Genomic DNA, 20,582 nt, shown 5'->3' with positions numbered 1-20,582 from the left:
TCTTTTTTTTTTTTTTTGACTGGGAGGGAATTTTTCTACATGTGGCTCTGACTGACAGCACTTTTGCTGAATTTCAATATAGTTCAAATGTGTGACAGATAATGTAAGAATGTTGAACGAAAGCTGAGAAAACAGAATGCACCATGATCATGATCTAGACACAACTTTAAGAGTGGATGAGATCGTGTGGCATCCTTCTGCCATGATGATCAGACTTCCTGAATAGAACAAAATATAAAATAATTCTTCCCAAATGTTTTTGTTTTTTATCTAACATATTGTTCCTACAATTAGAATTGTTTATATATTTAAGGCCTGAATACACTTAAGAAAGAACTTCATTATTGGGAATCTTACAATCACATTATATGGTGGGCTAAATATATATATATATATATATATATATATATATATATATATATATATAAAAAAAAATATATATATATATATATATATATATATATATAAAAATATATATAAATAAATATATATAATGCCTGCCAGAAGGCCATTTGCTGCATCTAGCCTAAGCCACTAGAGACAAAATAATAATTTGCATAATATCAATCTAAATTCAGTAGTATTGTAACAGTGGAGCTGCTTATGATTCAGATTGCAGTTGAAAAGAGTGGACGACCACTTTAATGTATCCAGGCCTTGTGCTTTCATGTTGTGATCCACATTATTGTATTTCATCATACCATTTCTCATACCATTTTTTTCAAAAACGTGTCAAATATTTAAATGATTTTTTTTTTTTTTTGGTATGGTGTGCCATTCCATTTGGTTTTACAGACGGTGTGCACTGGAGAAAAGGTTCCTGCAGCATTATGGTGCTCCCTGTGTCAACTAATCCCCTAAAACAGCCACCGTAATACGACAGACCTGACAGAAATGGAGCTATATTTTTTCTCAGGGTTGCCACATAGGGCGTAATTACTGATCGAACCAAACCCCAGAGAGCAACATGTTTAAATTGGTTACAATACGATGATCCATTTGTTTCTCCTCTGATCTTCCTTAGCACACGTCTGTACTGTACTTATTTAATACACAAGGACTCTTTCCCCTTCCTTCTTTCATGCCTAAAAATAATGTGCAATGTTGTAAATAATGCTCCATTAGCACTTTAGTCATATTGTACTTGAAGCAAGTTCCTGCCCAGCACTTTTTTTTCAGGCTTAAGTTCTCTTAAAACATTTCATGTCCCCCTTCACTTCACTGTACATATAGAGTTGTTCCATTCCATGAGTTTTAACATTTAAAGCACACTTATCATCTTTACCACAGACATACGGTATGTTCTTAAAGAAACTGTTTTGTTCTTTTTTTGTATTCATATTTTCAAAGAAAAAGTGAAAAGAAGGAACATGCTCTTTGCATCCTGTTGCAGTATGTACCCCAATCGCTTTGAAACAAATCACAATAAATCTTTGCTTTAGGCATATATGAAGGCACTCCACTCATGTCTACTAATGTAAATTAAAGATTTGGTGGGACTTTTCCACACAAACTGACTCAGTGCTTTGTGTCATTACTCACTGATTTCTCGCTCTCTCTGTCTCTCTGGCTTTTCCTTATCTCTGACGCTTATCTCTATCTCTGCACTTGCTTGTCTTGCTCACAACTAAAGTTTGATTTTAGACCACAGTAGCAGTACTGAAATGTTTCTGATGTACACCACAACACAGTCAATTTCACCACAAAATTTTGTAAATTTTATACATTACATCAGGAGATCCCAATTTTTTGTCATCTGAATCCTTTAACCGATTTTCCTTCAGTAACATCATGGATAGCAAAACGTACAGCAAGTCACCTTTCAGTCTGTGAAATTTATCATACTTAACTCGGTCCAATATCATTTATATATTCCACTGACTCATTTTTAACAATGGAAAAATGTCCTACGGCAGTTTTAAAGAAATTCAGATACAGATCAGGATTAATCTATAAATATTCAGCCAGGGTGACGGCAGTTAAATACAAAAAAAAAAAAAAAAAAAACCTCCAAGATGACATGAGGAAGACACAAAAGAAACCTCATACCCAATTACATGATTATAAGTAACTAGTCTTTCATGATTCAATCTTTTATAAACTAAGTTCAAGTTTGTTTAATGTATCATAATAAGGTTATTTTAAATTTTTTTAGCTTTAAGTCCACAATATCATTTATATATTTTTAACATTCTATTTCATTTGACATTGACATTTCTGAAACTCTGCCAATGCCACCATGAATCCCTAGAGGTTCTTGAGCAAACAGGTGGTTGAGTAACCCAGCAACACACGTCAACACTATGAGAAAGAGAAAAGTCACAGTAGCTGCAATAACCTCTAAATAACATTGGTGAGATGGAAAAGATAACTCTTCAGGTCACTTGTTATCCTACTAATAGAACAGCAAGACCACAAAACCTCCTCTCCTCTCCTCTCCTCTCCTACTGATGGACCAAATAACTTGAAGAAATGAAACTTACAGCACTACTGTGCAACCATTCAAGATATTCAGCATGCAAATGGACTAAATTACGGGACCACGGTAGCAGTTATTAACTGGCTACCCACAGACTACTGTGGCACTAATCAAAAGCCACAACGTGATGTGCCAACACGTAGCCATTTCAGATTCCGTTCTGATGCCACTTTGTAAGCAATTTTATCTGAATACCACAACAGCAAAAGAACATGAAAAACATGAAGACACTGGCTGATCGTTTTGTAAAACATCCCTGTACCATAATTCAACAGCAATGATGACGATATTCATGAACACTTATCACTGGAAAATGAATAAAGTACGAAAAGAAAAAAAAAAGAGCTCATCATAGGAAATGTATTGAACATCGGGTTTTGACTGCTATCAGATGAAGTATTTTTGAACATTCCCTGGTTTCACCACCTACTGTACAGATCGAGAAGCACTCTGATTGCATGACTGATAAAGATTTTTTCGAACACATCCTGTTTCTTTGGAAACCTGATGTACAACGTTGCTTTATACAATATTTCAGCCATTTTTGAAAGCATTTTAAAGACTTTGTAAGCAGATCCTAAAGCAGTCTTATAGCAGAGCTTGAAAACGTAACGATTCAAAAGTGAAAATATCTGGTTGTGTTACGCAAACTTCCTCATGACTCTGCATAAAACTCCATGACTCTGTTTCATAAAACTGTACAAATCTTAGGTTAATTCCAGATCTGCAAACATCATCAGATTCTGGTGAATAATGCAATAGACACATGTGGTTTGCGATTTTTACGTCTTTCGCCAGCAAACATCTGTAACAGTGGACTAACCTACGTTTACAGTCTGATCAGGAAACCTGATAGATGAGTTAATGCCGTGACTCACTATCACTTGACATTTGATCATACATGATTGACTTTGGAATTAAGCAAGACTGACATTTTTTGTACTTTGTAAGTTTATATCACAACATCCTTAACATCACACAGACTTTATCACATACTGTAGTGTCTTCACAGGAGCTGAAATGTTTAAACTATTGTAGTAAGGTCAACCTATTGGTAACACACACGTTCACAGGGATTTGAAAAAGGGTGTCTAATTAAATATAGACTTACCAGAATATTTGCAAATCCAGAGTAAAACAAGTCTTAAATCCAGGGCACTAAATTAAATTCATAGAGCCTCATCAATTGAAATATTCTCCGGACACATTTTCACCTTAAAAACACATACAGGCACACACATGATAATTTAGAAATACACAACATCATCATTCATTTCTATTCAACCTATTTCATTTGTTATGAGCTAATCATATACTGTATAAAAAACAGCCTGACTTTTGGTCAATTATATTAAATGTTGTAGCATAAAAATAGTAAAATCATGTCGGAAATCAGTCAAATCATGCTCAGAGACAGCGAACATAGTTAACTGTTCCTTTTTATTAGGCAATCTTTCAGTTCGTGGCAGAGCAAGGAGCAACAAGATGATCTCCAGAGGCACACACGGTGTACACACGGGAAACACAATGCACAACAGGCAAGAGAACATGTCCAATGTGCAGTATGGAACAGGAACTACTCCAAGCTCCACTCAGGGACTAGTGACGTGTTTAAAGTTTAAAGAGTCATTGCACCGAGGATGAGAAGAGTAGCAGTCCAAGTTTTTGTAATTCCCAAATGATGGCACACATCAGGACAAATACGATGTTGTAGACCTCCTCACTGTACAGCTACGTTCCTCTTCCAGGCAGAACAGTTCCCTGGTGAGAAGTTTAAGGTAGTGGTTCGCTGGTCAGGTATATGCTTCAGACCACTTTGTGGAGACGTCCATGGTCACCAGGATGTAGTGCAGGATGTCTGGTTAATCATAACACTGGAATACTGTGACTGTGCAAAGGCATGGGAGCACCGACTTGGGTCCACCATGCATGAATCACAACATAATGTTTAAAAAAAAAATACATACAATATGTTACATACAAGAAAATTGCAACATTCTTTTTCCTTTGTTCTCAAAAAATGCTGATTCTTTCAGAATCACTGAGTTCACAAAGAAAACACAGTTCACAGGAATGCAGAACTCAGAACTGAGCTTCTCTTTATAGACAGTACAAAGTATCTCATGCATCAGGATCCTGTTGGGTCATCCTTTACATCTCCGTTGGTGCCCGTATACTTCGTGTATGTCGTGAGTTCTACAACATCTGCTATGGTGGAGTAGCCAAAGTCTTCACATTGATTAGACTGTTGTGAGTGATTTGGCCGTATGAAGTCTTGATAGACAACTAACAAAGAGTCGACAGGCAGAGGAGCAGGTTCTTCCTGGAGAACAGGTAAAATAAATGCATCAGTTAAAGATTACTGTCATAAGCTAGATATTAAACAGTAATTTTTAGGGTAATTTTTCAAAGGTAATTATGTTGAGAATCTACATCCAGTTTACATGTTAAATATTTCTCTCTGACTTTACATTATGTTTATCCTTTTACCTGAAGAAACGAGGGCTCATTGTAAATGGGTTCTGTGGAAAACAAAAGAAAGTAAACTTGTTTTAAAATGGTGCTTGTCTACAATATGATACATTATGTGTAAAGGATCTTACCTTCTCTTGGAGTAGATTTCATTTTTCTACGACCTAAAATAAAACAAATTATAAATCATCTGATCATAATCAGAAACATAACCTGGAGAAATCCTGGATTCCGTTTATTCAGTCATTCAATGAATTCTAAACATTCAACTTAAATGTTCATGTGAGCTTTTACCATAAAAAAAAAATCTAAATCTGTTAAGTCATATAACGATAAGGCGACAGCATTAAATGTCATCATAACTGTTGCACTTTTTCCTAATTGTTTGTACTTTCCAGTAAAAATCTATCAATTAATAAAAAAGATCATAAAACAATAAATAAATTAGTTCCTATAATAACTGCTACACTTACCATAACATTTACAGATGAAAACTAAAATGATGCACAAAACCAGAAGACCGATGAGTGAGAATCCAGCTTTGAAAATATGTTTAGCGATGTTAGAATGTGTACCTAGAGTGAGAAAAAAGACATAAATAAGCAGAGTTTAAATAAGGTAATTGCTACAACATGGATTTTCTATTTAAACTATTTCATCAGGTATGAGATAATAGCATTTGTGTGTCACTTGTTTTTCTAGAGACAAAATAAGCAGAAAAAAAAACTTTAAAAACAATAATAATAATAGGAAAAAGAAGAATGACATGTACAGAACACTTCAAGCACAGTTTGGATGAGACTCTTAGCCGCAATACAAAAAACAGTGTACTCATTTTAAAGACGTCTGTACAATCCCATCAAAAGTGGCTTGGAGCTCACTGCAGTTGTTCCTGTAAACATTCAGCAAGTGTAACGATCTCGGGGGAAAAAATAACTCGGTTTGATCACCTAAGGTGTTCTCTTTACAGGAGAATGCACAACCTCATACTGCCCATCACACGACTTGCACATTACAGGAACTTGGCTGCAAGTTACTGGCACATCCACCATACAGCCCTGACCTCGCTCCCAGTTATTTACACCTATTTGGGTGATTAAATAAGTTTCAGACATGACAATGACATGAAGCAGGCTGCCTGCATTACACAAGCTGTGTTCTGCACAATCCAAAAACCCAGTTTGACTTGAACACCCTTTGTAGTAGTAGTAGTAATAACATAGATTCAACAAGGTGATGTAATGATTCCTTAGATATTTCGATGGGTATCGACATGATAGCATCATGCAGTTGATGCAGATTTATCAGCTGCATATCCATGATGCACCACATCCCAAAGGTGCGCTATTGGATTGTCATCTGGTGACTGCAGAGGCTGTTTGAGTACAGTGAACTCAGTGTCATGTAAAAAAAAACCAAAAAAAAAACAGTTTAGATGATTTTAGTTTTGTGACATGGCACAATATTCTGTGTTCATAAAGAGATGGACATAAAAAAGTAACAATAATTAGGTAGGTTGTGGCCTTTAGACGATGCTCAACCGATATTAAGTTGAGCCAAGAAAACATGTGCCAAGAAAACATCCCCCACACCATGACACCACCACCACCAGTGTGAATTGTAAAATCACACTGGTGGATGTAAATTGTAGCCTCAGTTTCCTGTTCTTAGCTGACAGGACCGGCACTGGCTATGGGTCTTCTGCTGCTGTATCCCATCCGCTGCAAGGTTTGACATGTTGTACATTCAAAGATGCTCTGCTGTTGCCTTTCTATCAGATCTTCCCTGACCTCTGCCATCAACAAGGCATTTTTTCAAGAGAACTACAGCTAGTATATTTTGGATATATATATTTTTTTCTTTGTAAACTCTAGAGATGTTTGCGCATGAAGGTCCCAGCAGATCAGCAGTTTGTCCCACAGTCTGAACAGGTCAGGTTGGACAACTGTGTGGTCTTCTTTGTCCTCAGCGAGGAAGAATCTCTGAACTTGTGGCAGTAAAAAACTATTTCTGAGCCGCAGCAGCTTAAACTCACCTTCTGTATTATTCTGCTTGGCTGATGTACCATTTAAAGGTGACGAAGTGGTGTTGCAGGATGGAGGTGGAGATTCTGTACTCAAAACTTTAATCAAAAGACAAAAGTATGTTAATGATAGACACTTATCAAGAATCGTAATTATATACAGTAAAAGAAAAACAGGTGGAATTTGGTACTCACCCTGTAAACATAATGTAACATTAAAAGATTTAACTGTGTTATTTTTAAATGAGGTTCTCTCTTCATAAACGCCTTCATCTTCTTGTGTCAAATTAACCAAAATAAGACTCATATTCTGTAAATTAAAATCAATATTTTTGCAGGGCTCTGTGCATGTAGTATTGTTTGGCTTTTTAACCCAATATAACATTCTCTTTGTTGAATTTTTAACTAGATATTTATTCCATTGCACGCTGTTCACATCTGGACTGAGTCCATAGGGTCCTCGAAGCTCCACTCGCCCATGTAACACTCCAGTCACTCTCTCACCATCAACCCTCCTGCCTGCAAAACAATATCAGATATTCCACTGTTTTCATGATTTAAAGTTATGATTTACACATTTTGAATGCTGGTAGCATGTGCTAATCTTATAACCGTATATAAAGAAGTTTTTGAAAGTTAAAAATATCATATTTTTGGTCATGTAGAAATGTAATGCAAAAAAAAGTCTTACCAACAAGTGTCCAAACAAGTAGCATCACAATAAAGAAGTCACCTCCTGGCATTGTAAATCCTAAATTGTCTTCCTATCTTTCTAAACCCATTTCACAGCTTAAGACTAAACACTCTGCTACGAATGAACGTTCAAGTATCAATACTTCTTACTAGAGCAGCACAATGTACCAACGCTTATAAGCACAGTCATTGCGAAAGTAAGCTGATGTCAGCACCACGTGGTTTCACACAGACAAATCTGGTAATAAAGGGGAAAAAACAACACTGCAGCACTGCATCTGAGGGGAAAATCTTTATTTGTAAATATCACAGCATAGAGAAAGAGTTGTTGCTACACATACATTTAGTAAAAATGTAATATATACTGACATTTTTAATAAAAATTAGAAGACTGTTGAAAAGTGAAGTTAATGCTGCTGCCACTTGTCTTGTAATGGGAGGAGCGGGGGTGGAGTGGCGTTAGTGACTTAACGGCTTTTTCATGGGGTCTTTATGGGTTCACATACGCGTGTGTGTTGTTTGTGGGTGTGAGAGAGAATGAGAAAGAGAGAAAGAGCAAAGGAGTAAAGGGGTGGGAGAAAGAGAGAAAGATCACTCTAGCGTCAATGTCTCTGCTTCTGTAGTAGTGATATGTTGAGTGGGTGACGATTTATGACCCTCTGCCAAATCCTTAAAGTGCTAAAGACAGGGAAACAAAAATATTCAGTGACGTAGTCTCATTAACTGTGATGCAAAACTGGTCTTTCACACAGACACACACAATTTCCATAAGACATTGAAGTGTTTTCACAGGAAAGCTGAAGTTTATCAGATTTTTTTTTTTTAAACATTTGCTCTAAACTTTAAAACAGTTTTTAGCTCTAAAGGCTACATGAGCGTTATTGTTGTTGGAATGCCTGTAGAGATAGTTGCACTGCTGCATGAGTAGGTGGATAATATACCATTGTAGTTTTTTATGATTGTAATCTGATGTGGCAACTGGATAGATCTCAAGCATACATATAAACAAATGACCACCAAAAGCAGTTGCTGTTGATGTAAAAGTTGTTTAAAGTGATAAAATTATCCTTAAGTAAAAGGCAAGAAGCTCTTGAAAATTAGTTGCCCTAAAATATAATACATTGTTTCACAACAGGTAGTGCAAAACTCCCAAACATAACCATTCAGTATTAAATAATACAAATTTTACAGATTATTTATTTCAGACTTGTTTACATGTGTAGTGGGGTTGCAATAATGCAGGTAGGATCCTGTAGACACATTGAGGTTAACACCCCAACCCACTCTAAACTGTGACCCTTTAACCCACCACTGTAATAACAGATCTGTCACTGCGGAATAAAAGGTCGGACACTAAAGCTTTGCAGGAACCTGTTGTTTCAGCAGCCACTTGTAAGGACAGAGAGAGATGGCATTTCAGAGAAGAGCGCATAAAGGCCAGACTATAAAACAAACCTGGGAGTTTTTGAATTCTGAATAAAGTGTGAACAGGATGTGGAGAGACTGAATTCGGTTCTTGTAGACTGGAATGTCAAAGATACCTAAAAAAAAAAATCCACATCAAAATAAAATTCCAATGCAGGGCTTAAACAAATGAATAAATGAATGAATAAATGAATGAATGAATGAATGAATGAATGAAAAAGAAATTAAAGTTTTAACTAACCACAGATTATGTCAATGTACTCTGCAAGGTCACAGTTAATATCTGCTGTGGGGAGATTCACCTGGGAGCAAGGGAGCGAGAGGAAGAGAGGGACAAAGAGAGAGAGAGAGAGAGAGAGAGAGAGAGAGAGAGAGAGAGAGGTTAATGTACACATTACTAAGAAATATACTTTATAAACATGTAATACACTTGTATGAAAAATGTAAGAGATGTAGCTGCCTGGCAGGATTTGTATCTACATATTGATTATTTTATGGAACTATAACTTCCACATAAACAACATACAGTACCAGCCAATATTTTGGACATTTCCTGATTTTTATATCTTGCTACCTTGTACAACAATGCTGAATGCATCCACAATATGCATTAATCTTCTTTGAACCGTTAATATTGAGATGTGTCACATTAGCTCCAATCTGAGGGGCCGTTAACTGGTGATTTGAACTGGTGAACTTCTCCTCTACGGCAGAGTATTTCGTCTACCACTCCTAATATGGTCTTCATGAGAGCCAGTTTTATCATGGTGCTTGATGGTTTACGCACATGCACTTGACAATACTGTTCTTGTAAGACTATACTGTTTTTTGACCGGTACTGTTTATACAATTAGGTTCCACACATTTGCTAAATTGTTTTCAAACCAACCTTGCCTAAAAGTTCCTCAAACTCAGGTGGCCACTCCTGCATCAGGGTATCGATGTCTGGCATGGGTCTGAGGAGAAAATCCAGAAAATTATTAAAGACACCACATTCAATAAAAAAAACTGTTCATGTTGAATCGCTGTGTCAACTGAACCAATTTGTTGCAGCATAGTGTGTGTTTAAATGTGCATATACAATAAGTGTTTACAGTATGTAAGTGTTGTACTGTAGTACCAGCTGTAATGCATCATACGCTACTGTCCGTACCTGGTGTAGTGTACAGTAGCTGGTGGTTTGGAGCGATGCAGTTCACTGATGCTCTCTATCCAGTTATCTATAGCTTTTGGGTTCTTTTGTGGGTTCTCAATACTCTTCACTTTTACTTCCTATAAAGAAATTTTTTTGTGTTTTTTTTTTTATTTTGATGAGCGGAAAGAATAAGAACTTATCTATGGACAAACTAGCTTATGCAAGTAATACTTCAGTATATATAAATCAGTTAAAAAATAAATTTGTGCACTGAATTAATTGTTTAAGAGTGTGCATGAGATCACGCGTACTCACCGCAATGTTGTGCTGTTTACTGTTTTCAGAAAGCCACAGGGAGAGCACAGTGGGGTCAGACTGCTTAGTGCATGGTTCATCCAACACCAGCAAGCCCAGACCGTCAGCTTTCCCGTCTGGCCGAGGAACCTCAACACATAAGATATAAATAGATTTGCCTTAGGTAAAGGAGCAGATCTGGGGGACACATGGACGTAGAGTATTATGGTGAACTGGTATGTTTAGATGCTGCCTTTCCCTCTCTTATTGATCACTCAGGTTTGTTAAGGGTGAGGTGATTGGTTGCTTTACATCTCAGGGAGCCCTCATGTCTGTGTTTCCTTCTGGCTCTCCGTTTTAGTTATGTTGTCATAATTAGTCCTGCCGGAGTCCCTGCTTGCACTCTACACTAAATATACTGTACATTCAACTTATACATTATATGACTGTGACCATACCTAACTGTTATCTCTCCTCTTCTGCTCTCTCCTCTCCTGTTTTCTCTCCTCTCCTGTTTTCTCTCCTCTCTCTCTCTTTCCCTCTCCCTGTCGAGCTACACATGTCGTTCCTGAGCTGCCAGTGATCCAGACTCCCTCTGCCCCCTGAACCTGTCTGACTTGTCCTGGTGCCCCGATTCTGGTTGGAGATCTCGTCACACTCGTGTCTCTTTGGGATGCGTCTGGTGTCTGGGGACGGTTTCACTCTATCATGAAGCCGGTTCTGTCCTCGACTGATGTTGACAGCTGTTTCTCTGAGGACTTGACTTGGCTGCAGTTGTTCGATAGTTCAGGACTGAAATTTCCTAAAAGTCTACCTGAGCCTCCAATAACTACCTGGACTCCATATTAACATCAATTAACATTAACTGTTATACAGAATTGCCTGTTCCCTAACACACAGTATGAATGCAGATTAATTCCTGCTCTCTGTTTCACTCAAATGAGGAATGAGGTTAAGTTCCCTGTTAAGTCTGGGTCCTCTCAAGGTTTCTTCCTATTGCCATATCAGGGAGTTTTTCTTTGCCACAGCCGCCCTCGGCTTGCTCATCAGGGACTATCTGACCATTTTGATTTATACACATTCACATTTCATACAAACTTAAATAATTATTTTAATTGTGTAAAGCTGTATTGCGTCAATGACAATTGTTAAAAGCACTATACAAATAAAAGTGAATTAAATTGAATTGAATAGGCAAAAACACACAGTATGTTTAAAGCTCTGATTCCCAGTGTTGTCATGATTACAAATTATTATATTATTTAAAATATATTATCATTCTTATTATTAATATAACTTTACTCACTTTAAGGAAAGCATCGATGTCGCCTACGGCTGGAATGAAGTCAGGAATGAAAGGCTTCAGCTTATGGTCCAATTCAATGGTCTGTGATGTATAACTGAAAAAGATAGTCAGTGATATCTATTAAATTTTGTAATAGATTATAGGAAAATGTTGGTACATGTATTTCCATTTTTACATAATGTTCCAACAATTTTAGTTGGAAGTGAGAATTATCCTGTGGTTTGTGTGGGATTTGTGTAAAAACTTTCATGCATATTACCGTGTGATGTACTGGAAAAGTTCTTTAATATCTGATGTGACACGTAGATGGTCATAATCTGCTGGATCGTACGCTCTGTAGGCAGACAAACCCCCCACACATAGATCAGGACACGCACGAACAAAGAGACAAACTTCAATGAGTTTGGAAATACTGAATATAGTTTTGAATATGAATGTTTTTAAAATATATATATGCACTCTGTATATACAAAGTCAGCCAAAAAAATGTATACACAGTTCAAGAAAAGAAAAATAGGAACAGTCGAAAGACTAACAACATTTTTATAATATTATCATATATATCAATATATAACATATAGCAATACATTTACTATTAAAATATTTATATATTAAGTTCTTCTTTTTTGGCTAACACTGTATATACCTTTTTATTATTATTATTATTATTATTAAATCTACACAATGATAATATATCCAAAAACTAAGAGAGTCTAAATAGGCCTTTCTGAACTCACTGAACATAATGCTCAGTAGCCAATTGTCTTTGTTCAGTAATCATGTGGTTTATGTTTCTGAGGTTAAACTGCCAATCCTGTAAAAATGGCTCACTCTCCTGGTAACAGGGTGAACGAAAGTGAGTGAAAGGTGTTAAATTTAGTCTTATTCATCTGAATAATCCCTCCTTTTTAATGTATGTATTTTTTCCAAATAAGAGAGGCCATGTACACTCACCTAAAGAATTATTAGGAACACCATACTAATACGGTGTTTGACCCCCTTTCGCCTTCAGGACTGCCTTAATTCTATGTGGCTTTGATTCAACAAGGTGCTGAAAGCATTCTTTAGAAATGTTGGCCCATATTGATAGGATAGCATCTTGCAGTTGATGGAGATTTGTGGGATGCACATCCAGGGCACGAAGCTCCCGTTCTACCACATCCCAAAGATGCTCTGTCGGGTTGAGATCTGGTGACTGTGGGGGCCATTTGAGTACAGTGAACTCATTGTCATGTTCAAGAAACCAATTTGAAATGATTCAAGCTTTATGACAAGGTGCAATTTTCCTGCTGGAAGTAGCCATTAAAGGATGGGTACATGGTGGTCATAAAGTGATGGACACGGTCAGAAACATAGGTAGCCCCTGGCATTTAAACGATGCCCAATTGGCACTAAGGGGCCTAAAGTTTGCCAAGAAAACATCCCACACACCATTATACTTATATATATCTATGTTCTCATTCTGTTTATGCCAAATTCTGACTCATTGAGACTCATCAGACCAGGCAACATTTTTCCAGTCTTCAACTGTCCAATCTTGGTGAGCTTGTGCGAATTGTAGCCTCTTTTTCCTATTTGTAGTGGAGATAAGTAGTACCCGGTGGGGTCTTCTGCTGTTGTGGCCCGTCCGCCTCAAGGTTGTGCGTGTTGTGGCTTCACAAATGCTTTGCTGCATACCTCGGTTGTAACGAGTGGTTATTTCTGTCAAAGTTGCTCTTCTATCAGCTTAAATCAGTCAGCCCATTCTCCTCTGACCTCTAGCATCAACAAGGCATTTTCGCCCACAGGACTGCTGCATACTGGATGTTTTTCCCTTTTCACACCATTCTTTGAAAACCCTAGAAATAGTTGTGCGTGAAAATCCCAGTAACTGAGCATATTGTGAAATACTCAGACCAGCCCGTCTGGCACCACAACCATGCCACGCTCAAAATTGCTTAAATCACCTTTCTTTCCCATTCTGACATTCAGTTTGAAGTTCAGCAGATTGTCTTGACCAGGACCACACCCCTAAATGCATTGAAGCAACTGCCATGTGATTGGTTGATTAGATAATTGCATTAATGAGAAATTGAACAGGTGTTCCTAATAATCCTTTTGGTTGAGTGTACCCAAGAAAATTATATTCAGAAAATCTGTAAAAGGTGCATGATATAAATAAACCTCTAAACTTTAACAATAAAAATAATAAACCTGGTGGCCTGAATGTTTGTGATGAATCATAGTCTGAATTTTAGTTGTAATCTGAAGCTAATTTTGCAAAACACCAGAAATCACCTATTTTTTTCTTCACAATGTGCAAAAGCAATTATCTTGTGAAAACTTTATGCAAAAATCTAAAAATTTACTGATAACTCAACTGATGGCTGGTAGAGAGTTATAAGGTTACAATGTTTTCACAACAGTTGCTACCCTTCTGGGGCTGATCCTGGCTCCCCATCATCTTCATCTGACTCTGTTTCATCCGAGTCGTCATCATCATCATCATCATCATCATCCGAGTCGTCTTCTTCATCATTATTTTCAGTAGCTTCACGTGGACTAGCAGGCGGACCTTTCCTTTTTTGCTGTAAAATGTCAGTATAAATGTATAAGTTTATTTTTAGATACATACTCAGTGCTTATAATCTAGCGCTGATATAGCAAGTAATGCCATAGACATGTGCAGTGTTAACTGACAGGTTAAGTATGAAATCGCAGGGTACATAAAGAACTAACTAAGGGTTAAAGAGAATCTGCTTGGCAGTATTTATTCAGTACCAGATGACTCTCTCACTCCAAAGTTCAGATCATATTTATAATAACACTCTTTTTATGGCAGGTAAATACCCAACGGGACTGTGAGAAATAAAATGAAATGAGACTATGAAGCATGCATTGCTCTCATGCAGGAAATATATTCAGCAGAGGCTAGATATGGTGGCACAGCTTCAAAAACTGGGGAGAGTAGAAGGCAATATTAGGAGTGTTTTAAAAAAGGCCATCACTGATCAGGGAAGGAAGCATTTAATGTCATTGAAAAAGACTGGATTTTAAAGTCATTTTAAATGACAGGGAAGCTGAGGAGAGTGAGATGTTTATACTGTTAGTGGCAGTGATGCCACCTACAGAACTCCACCTAGATGTTGAGTGGTACTGGGAGGAAATGAGTCTAAAAGAAAGAGGGTGTGGAAGTACCGGATAAAGCAGATGAACAGTTCAAGAGTTCAAGTTTAAGTCATTAAACATTTTTAAGAAGGGCAGGTCTGAAAAATCATCCTTAAGAGGTGGGGAAAATGAGACCAACGGTTGGAGGTAATGTAACCTACCTACTGAATTCTAACGGCCTTAAACAACAACGAGGATGAGGAAGAAGAAGAAGAATGTGAATGTAATGCAATTTATAGCAGACTTATTGTACCTTGGCACCATCTTCAAATTCATCACTGCCAGTTTTGGCCATGTTATTCAGCTGCTGTCGGCTTGTGTTTCTAAAGACTGAAATCATAGAAGATTGTGATTTAACAGTTCTAGAAATGTGATAAACAGTCCAGCATTAAGATCCTGAGATGACCTGCTTGTCGTGGAGTAGGTGTGTACAAACTGGCCACCTCTTCGGAGTCGTTGATGTCCAGGGTCTCGTCGTATGGCTGGTTAGCGATGAGCTGAGTCTGAAACCAAGTTTTAGACCATTTTTGATTTACTATTTTCAACATCACGTGTTATTGCCAACCTAACAAGTCTGTGGTCAGTTAACTAATCTAGCTAGCTAGCACCCTCGCGGCTAACAACAGTTAGCCAACACTGGTAGCTGACTTAGTTGTATACAACGCTGTTAAATAAAATGTAATGAAAATTTATATAAACGCCATTAAAGATCTGTTTGTCTGGATCAATGCATAAAATGTAATATAATTGTGCAGCAATGTTACCTTTTGTCTCTCTGACCTCTCCATGCAAACACTGTGGTGTACAGTTACCAAGGGGACGCCAATCTCAAATCTCGCGATGGTTTCCGCGAGACTTGCATGAATGATGAATCGTTACACTGAGTCAGTGTAAATCGGCTCACTGACTCTTTAGACTGTGCTAATCAAATTATACAACATCTGTAGATTAAATTAATCCAAAAACGCATTATTATTATTATTATTATTATTATTATTAATGTTGTGCACGTCACAGTATTTTTTTACAAAATCAATCCACTATAAAGCATAAACTCCGTTATTTTCTTTATTCAGGTTAAGTAACGTTTACATTTGATAGATGTAAGATATTAGGTCCCCTAAGTGCATTTTATTGAACTCTATATGATACAACTGCATTACATAATCGAACAGTGTTCAAGGTTTATCCATAAATAGAAAATAATCCTTTTAAAATCATGAAAACATCCACGTCTCTTCAGATATGGGAGTCGACTCCCAATGTTCATCTAAATTATTCTGTTCAAAGAGTCGATTCGTTCGCATATGACGCATTACTGGTTGTGTTCAAATCTCTTTACAGCTCAACCGAACAGTGTAACACAGACTTATGGAAACAGCAGAGCTGTACTATACTATGCTTGATACACATGTAAAAGCTTTTATTTAGACACATGCGTTATGTATTATACAAACAAATACCTGAGTTAAGTTCAGTTTTAACTTATTTATCCAAGAACTGCACATGCCTAGTTCTCCAGGGACATTCTCTTTGCTCTTCAGTAAAATGTAGACCTACTGTATCGGTTGTTGAGTTATTAATTTGGCAAATTTCGTGTGTTTCACTTCTACATACATTATAAATTTTTTCGAACTGAAAATTTACTCTTGTTCCCCTACGTGTGATATGTATGCTCCAAAGAGGAAATAGGAAATATCGGATGAAATTGTGGTTATTTATTGCTTAAATCAAGAAAAAGTTTGCTCAAGGTTTGTTGCTGTATTACAGAAAACACAAGAATAATGCTTCTTTATTTAATTTCTAAATAAAAATATTTCCTGACATTTATTATGTCACAATTTTTTAATTCACAGCCTGTAATAACAGAGAATTTATTCAGAAGACATCAAGATGTACAAAAACCTTTTGGTAAATTAGCTGTTAAGTATTGCATCATGCTGAAATCATTCATAAGAATCTACTTGTTCATATAGTTGTAATTTCTTTGGTGTTATAATAGAAGATGTGTAGATTTGACAGGATGAAATATTTCTACTGATTAGAATTAAAACAATATGTAAGACGGGGTATCAAAAAGTTTCAAGACTAGTTTTGTAACAAACCAATAGATAGCACAGTCACAGGGAGCAATGTACCACTGCGCCAAAAGACATCGTCTTGTGTACATTGTGCAACTTTTGCATTGGAAATTCTGTGTAAAACTTGGCAAATCTGCCACCAAGACGTTTGTCATGATTTTGCAAGTTTATGACGATGCTGCAATGAGTCATTCGAGGTATTTTGAGTGGCACGCACACTTCAAAAGGGGACGAACATCACTGGAAGTCAACAAGAGATCAGACAGACCTTTAACAAGCTTAACCCACGAAAATGTCAAAAACCATTCAGCAACTTGTGCATCATGATAATCGGAGAACAATCCACAACATTTCCGCTACTGTCTGTGTTTCATATGGAAAAGTCCATGCAATCCTCATGTTTGCCTAACCAAGTGCACGTTCATCTATTACATGTTTTCCGGCCTTTGCGGCATTGTGCTTTGTCTCCTGGGGCCAGACTGTCAGTAGCAAATTCTACTGCCAGGTTGGGTGTCTGAGGAAGGAGTAGATCTGTGCTGCATGAATCTTGAAACTTTTTGATGGCCCCTCATATGTGGTTAGATACTTGAATTTGGATTTCTGAACTGATTCTTGAACCTTAAGTGTAATTACAGGTGAAACCAATGTGTTTAAAGAGTTGTAAGAAAGAAACACTTGAAACATTAGTTTTAAACAAAAAGTAATGTGCTAAATTCATTCTTACAAATGACTGTTAATTTAGTACAGTAATGCAAACATGAATAAACTATGATCATTAATTATGTTTATTAAAGACAACAATAAACATACTTATCAACATACCTTAGAACTAATATGCAAATCCTGCACATTTAATATACAGTACAGATCTGATACACATTCTAATGAATATATTTTAAATACACAATATAAATCTTACTATATAAAACCTATACAGTACATTTAACACAGATATGATGTATGCCTCAGCACTTAATTTTTTAAAATGTTTTTATAGACTTATTTTTTAAATAACAGACTTGGCATATTTTCCTGTTAGGATTTGAAATTAGATGTGCACAAACATTCCCAACATTTTCAATACTGAGGCATAAGGAACGGATAATGGCTTGGCCTAGAGACAGAACTGTGACTTGGCATGTTTGAACTCGGGTGGTGGAGCAAGCACAAAGGCCTCGAACCTGGACGGTGGAGTGAGCATGATGTCTCCATAGCTAGGTTGTGGAAGTAGTGTACCGCTCTCCCATCCAGTCAGCAGAAACAGCAGCATATCCTCTGCAATAGGGAACGATGCTAAGCTGGATAGAGAGGGTGCAGTATCTGGTGAGACAGGGCAAGATTAGACTATATATGATATTTTTTAGACTATCAGGAACCAGAACAGTTCTTTCAGCACTAGCATGACTTTAAAGGACCATCAGAACATTCAGAGCTAATAGGGCATTTAGGATAACATAAACTTTCAGGGCTAACAGCACTAACAAGTAAGTAAGTAAGGTTATTAACGCTTTCAGGGCAAAGCTCTAAAAGTTTGCATGATCTCTGGGTATGATCTGGTAAATGCTCTCAACCTGCATTTTGAGTTGAGCTAGCTCTATCATGAGCTCTTGCACCCACTGCACCGCATGCTCTGCTGGGAGTGGAGCTCAGCTAAATGCATATGTATTGTAAGCTCTTTGGCTTATTGCTGAATGCCATGCCACCACCATAGTCCTCTCTCATTGTCTGCCAGAATTCACCATGAGGTAAATGGATACTCCTCGCCCTGTATACCAACCTCTGGTTCCTTTCTCCATGTCATTGGCTCTTTCCCCTGAACACCATCAAGCTACGTTTTGAAAGGTATGCATTTTATTGCATGCTGCGCTACTGGCTCATTTCCACCAGTCTCCCTCCAGGATGCCTCGCACTTCTCTCTCTCCCACGTGCTCTGCATTGCATCTAGCATTAAACTGGATGGCAAGACAACTGCCCGCAAAGACCAACCACCTCACCGGTGTTGTCATAGCACCCTCAAAAATTTAGGGGAGACCACTACTCCTTGATTTCAGTTTGACATTCCGTCAGATGTAAGGAACGAGATGCAGGCATGGCATAATTGTTGACATTTAATTAATAAGACAAACAAACAAAACAGTAGTATAACAACAACATAACAGGAACCCAAATAGATCAAACAGAACAGTACAAGACATATGTGAAACCAAGACGTAGTGCATGATGGGAGGCTTAAATAATACTATTAATTAAAAAGTAAAAAACACCTGTGAACTCAAGACTAGACTATTAAACAGGAAACAACCAACTCAAGTTAAAATAGAAGACCCAAAACACAAAAAAGAGGTCCATGGGTACTGGGCGCCCTCAAGAGGTTATCTCTGGCAAATAATAAAATGTCACCAGACCAATTAGCCTTGTACAAAACCTTATTGTCCTTCCTAAAGCATGCACATACTGTAGATAAATAAATCAAGAGCATGTATTAATTAAAAATACATGGATAAATTAAATTGTACAAAGGCTGCTTTATTAATCAATCTTCTCAATTTATTAAGGCGTTTGCATGTTTCCACACAAAAAATAAAATAAGAAAATAAAATAAAGCAGACATAAATAACCTATGCTAATTAAATATCTTTTTCTTACATTAATCGAATACATTTTGTATAACATTATATGAGCTAAATATTAACTGTTATTTGATCTGACACACTTATGGACTATAAAAATGGAGATAGGGAAGCTTGGCACATTCTACTCTTTTCACATTTTGAATCACTTTAAATTGTTAGCCTGTTAAATCTGTATAAGCGCTATAAGGTTTTCAATGGTGCTGTGCTGTGGATTCTGGGGCCTTATTCCTGAATCTTGTGCAGTGTGAGTAGAATCAGCTATAGAGGGAGGATTAGATATAATAGACAGCTAGGGCTAGTGAATCCATGGTGGGCCAGCATGTACCAGTCTCTAAACTATTAAGAAAATTAGGCTAGATAGTCCACCCTCAATTCGAGCTGATTAATGTACAGTATACAGTCCTTACAATGGACCTTTCATATCTAATTTGCCTCTATGAGACCACATTTACCCCAATAGTTTGTGGTGACTATCTCCTTGTGATAGGGAACCACAAGTGGACATGTTTTAAGAGAAAACCTCAATAACAAGGGAACCCAACTCATCCTAGGTCTCATGTGGTTCTGAATGTCTCACTTCACCTAAAAATGATTTAAAGAGATATATTTGTTTAACAGGTAATGTCTTTATAATCACTGAAGCTAAGAAGTCCTATATACAAAATGTGAGAAGAAGAAAAGGAATGTTGACCTCATGTCAACACAACAAAAAATAAAAAAAATAAAAAAGCATAAAGATGTGAAATACTTACCTCAGGTTTTTTTTTTAAAAAACCTGGAGACAAGGTGAATTATTTACCACAGATTTTCATAAAGAATAATGACGGATCCTAGTGAACAGGGACATGATGTTTGACTGTCCCTAGTGCCAAAGTAAGAAGGAAGGTGGTGAAT

General features: G+C 37.0%; 2 protein-coding genes across 2 annotated transcripts; both read right to left on the bottom strand.

Moving 5' to 3' along the window:
- Window positions 1-3,900: 3,900 nt before the first annotated feature.
- LOC128505420 (uncharacterized) lies at window positions 3,901-7,802 on the bottom strand. The gene is made up of 7 exons (XM_053475821.1): window positions 7,666-7,802; window positions 7,170-7,493; window positions 6,987-7,073; window positions 5,425-5,526; window positions 5,083-5,115; window positions 4,970-5,001; window positions 3,901-4,802 (listed from the first exon to the last, which is right to left on the bottom strand). Exons 1-7 carry the CDS (start codon window positions 7,715-7,717, stop codon window positions 4,608-4,610), a joined length of 825 nt encoding a protein of 274 aa, XP_053331796.1. The 5' UTR covers window positions 7,718-7,802; the 3' UTR covers window positions 3,901-4,607.
- Window positions 7,803-7,944: 142 nt separating this feature from the next.
- ift46 (intraflagellar transport 46 homolog (Chlamydomonas)) lies at window positions 7,945-15,800 on the bottom strand. The gene is made up of 12 exons (XM_053515609.1): window positions 15,739-15,800; window positions 15,381-15,477; window positions 15,228-15,304; window positions 14,240-14,394; window positions 12,087-12,161; window positions 11,828-11,921; window positions 10,543-10,671; window positions 10,246-10,364; window positions 9,982-10,048; window positions 9,334-9,394; window positions 9,123-9,208; window positions 7,945-8,345 (listed from the first exon to the last, which is right to left on the bottom strand). The coding sequence occupies exons 1-12, from the start codon at window positions 15,760-15,762 to the stop codon at window positions 8,259-8,261; spliced, it is 1,071 nt and encodes a 356-aa protein (XP_053371584.1). The 5' UTR covers window positions 15,763-15,800; the 3' UTR covers window positions 7,945-8,258.
- Window positions 15,801-20,582: the final 4,782 nt, after the last annotated feature.

The sequence above is a fragment of the Clarias gariepinus genome, chromosome 17 (assembly GCF_024256425.1).
Source record: "Clarias gariepinus isolate MV-2021 ecotype Netherlands chromosome 17, CGAR_prim_01v2, whole genome shotgun sequence".
NCBI classification, from domain to species: Eukaryota; Metazoa; Chordata; class Actinopteri; order Siluriformes; family Clariidae; genus Clarias; species Clarias gariepinus.
The sequence above is the reverse complement of the archived record's forward strand: the minus strand, read 5'-3'. Positions and strand labels throughout refer to the sequence as shown.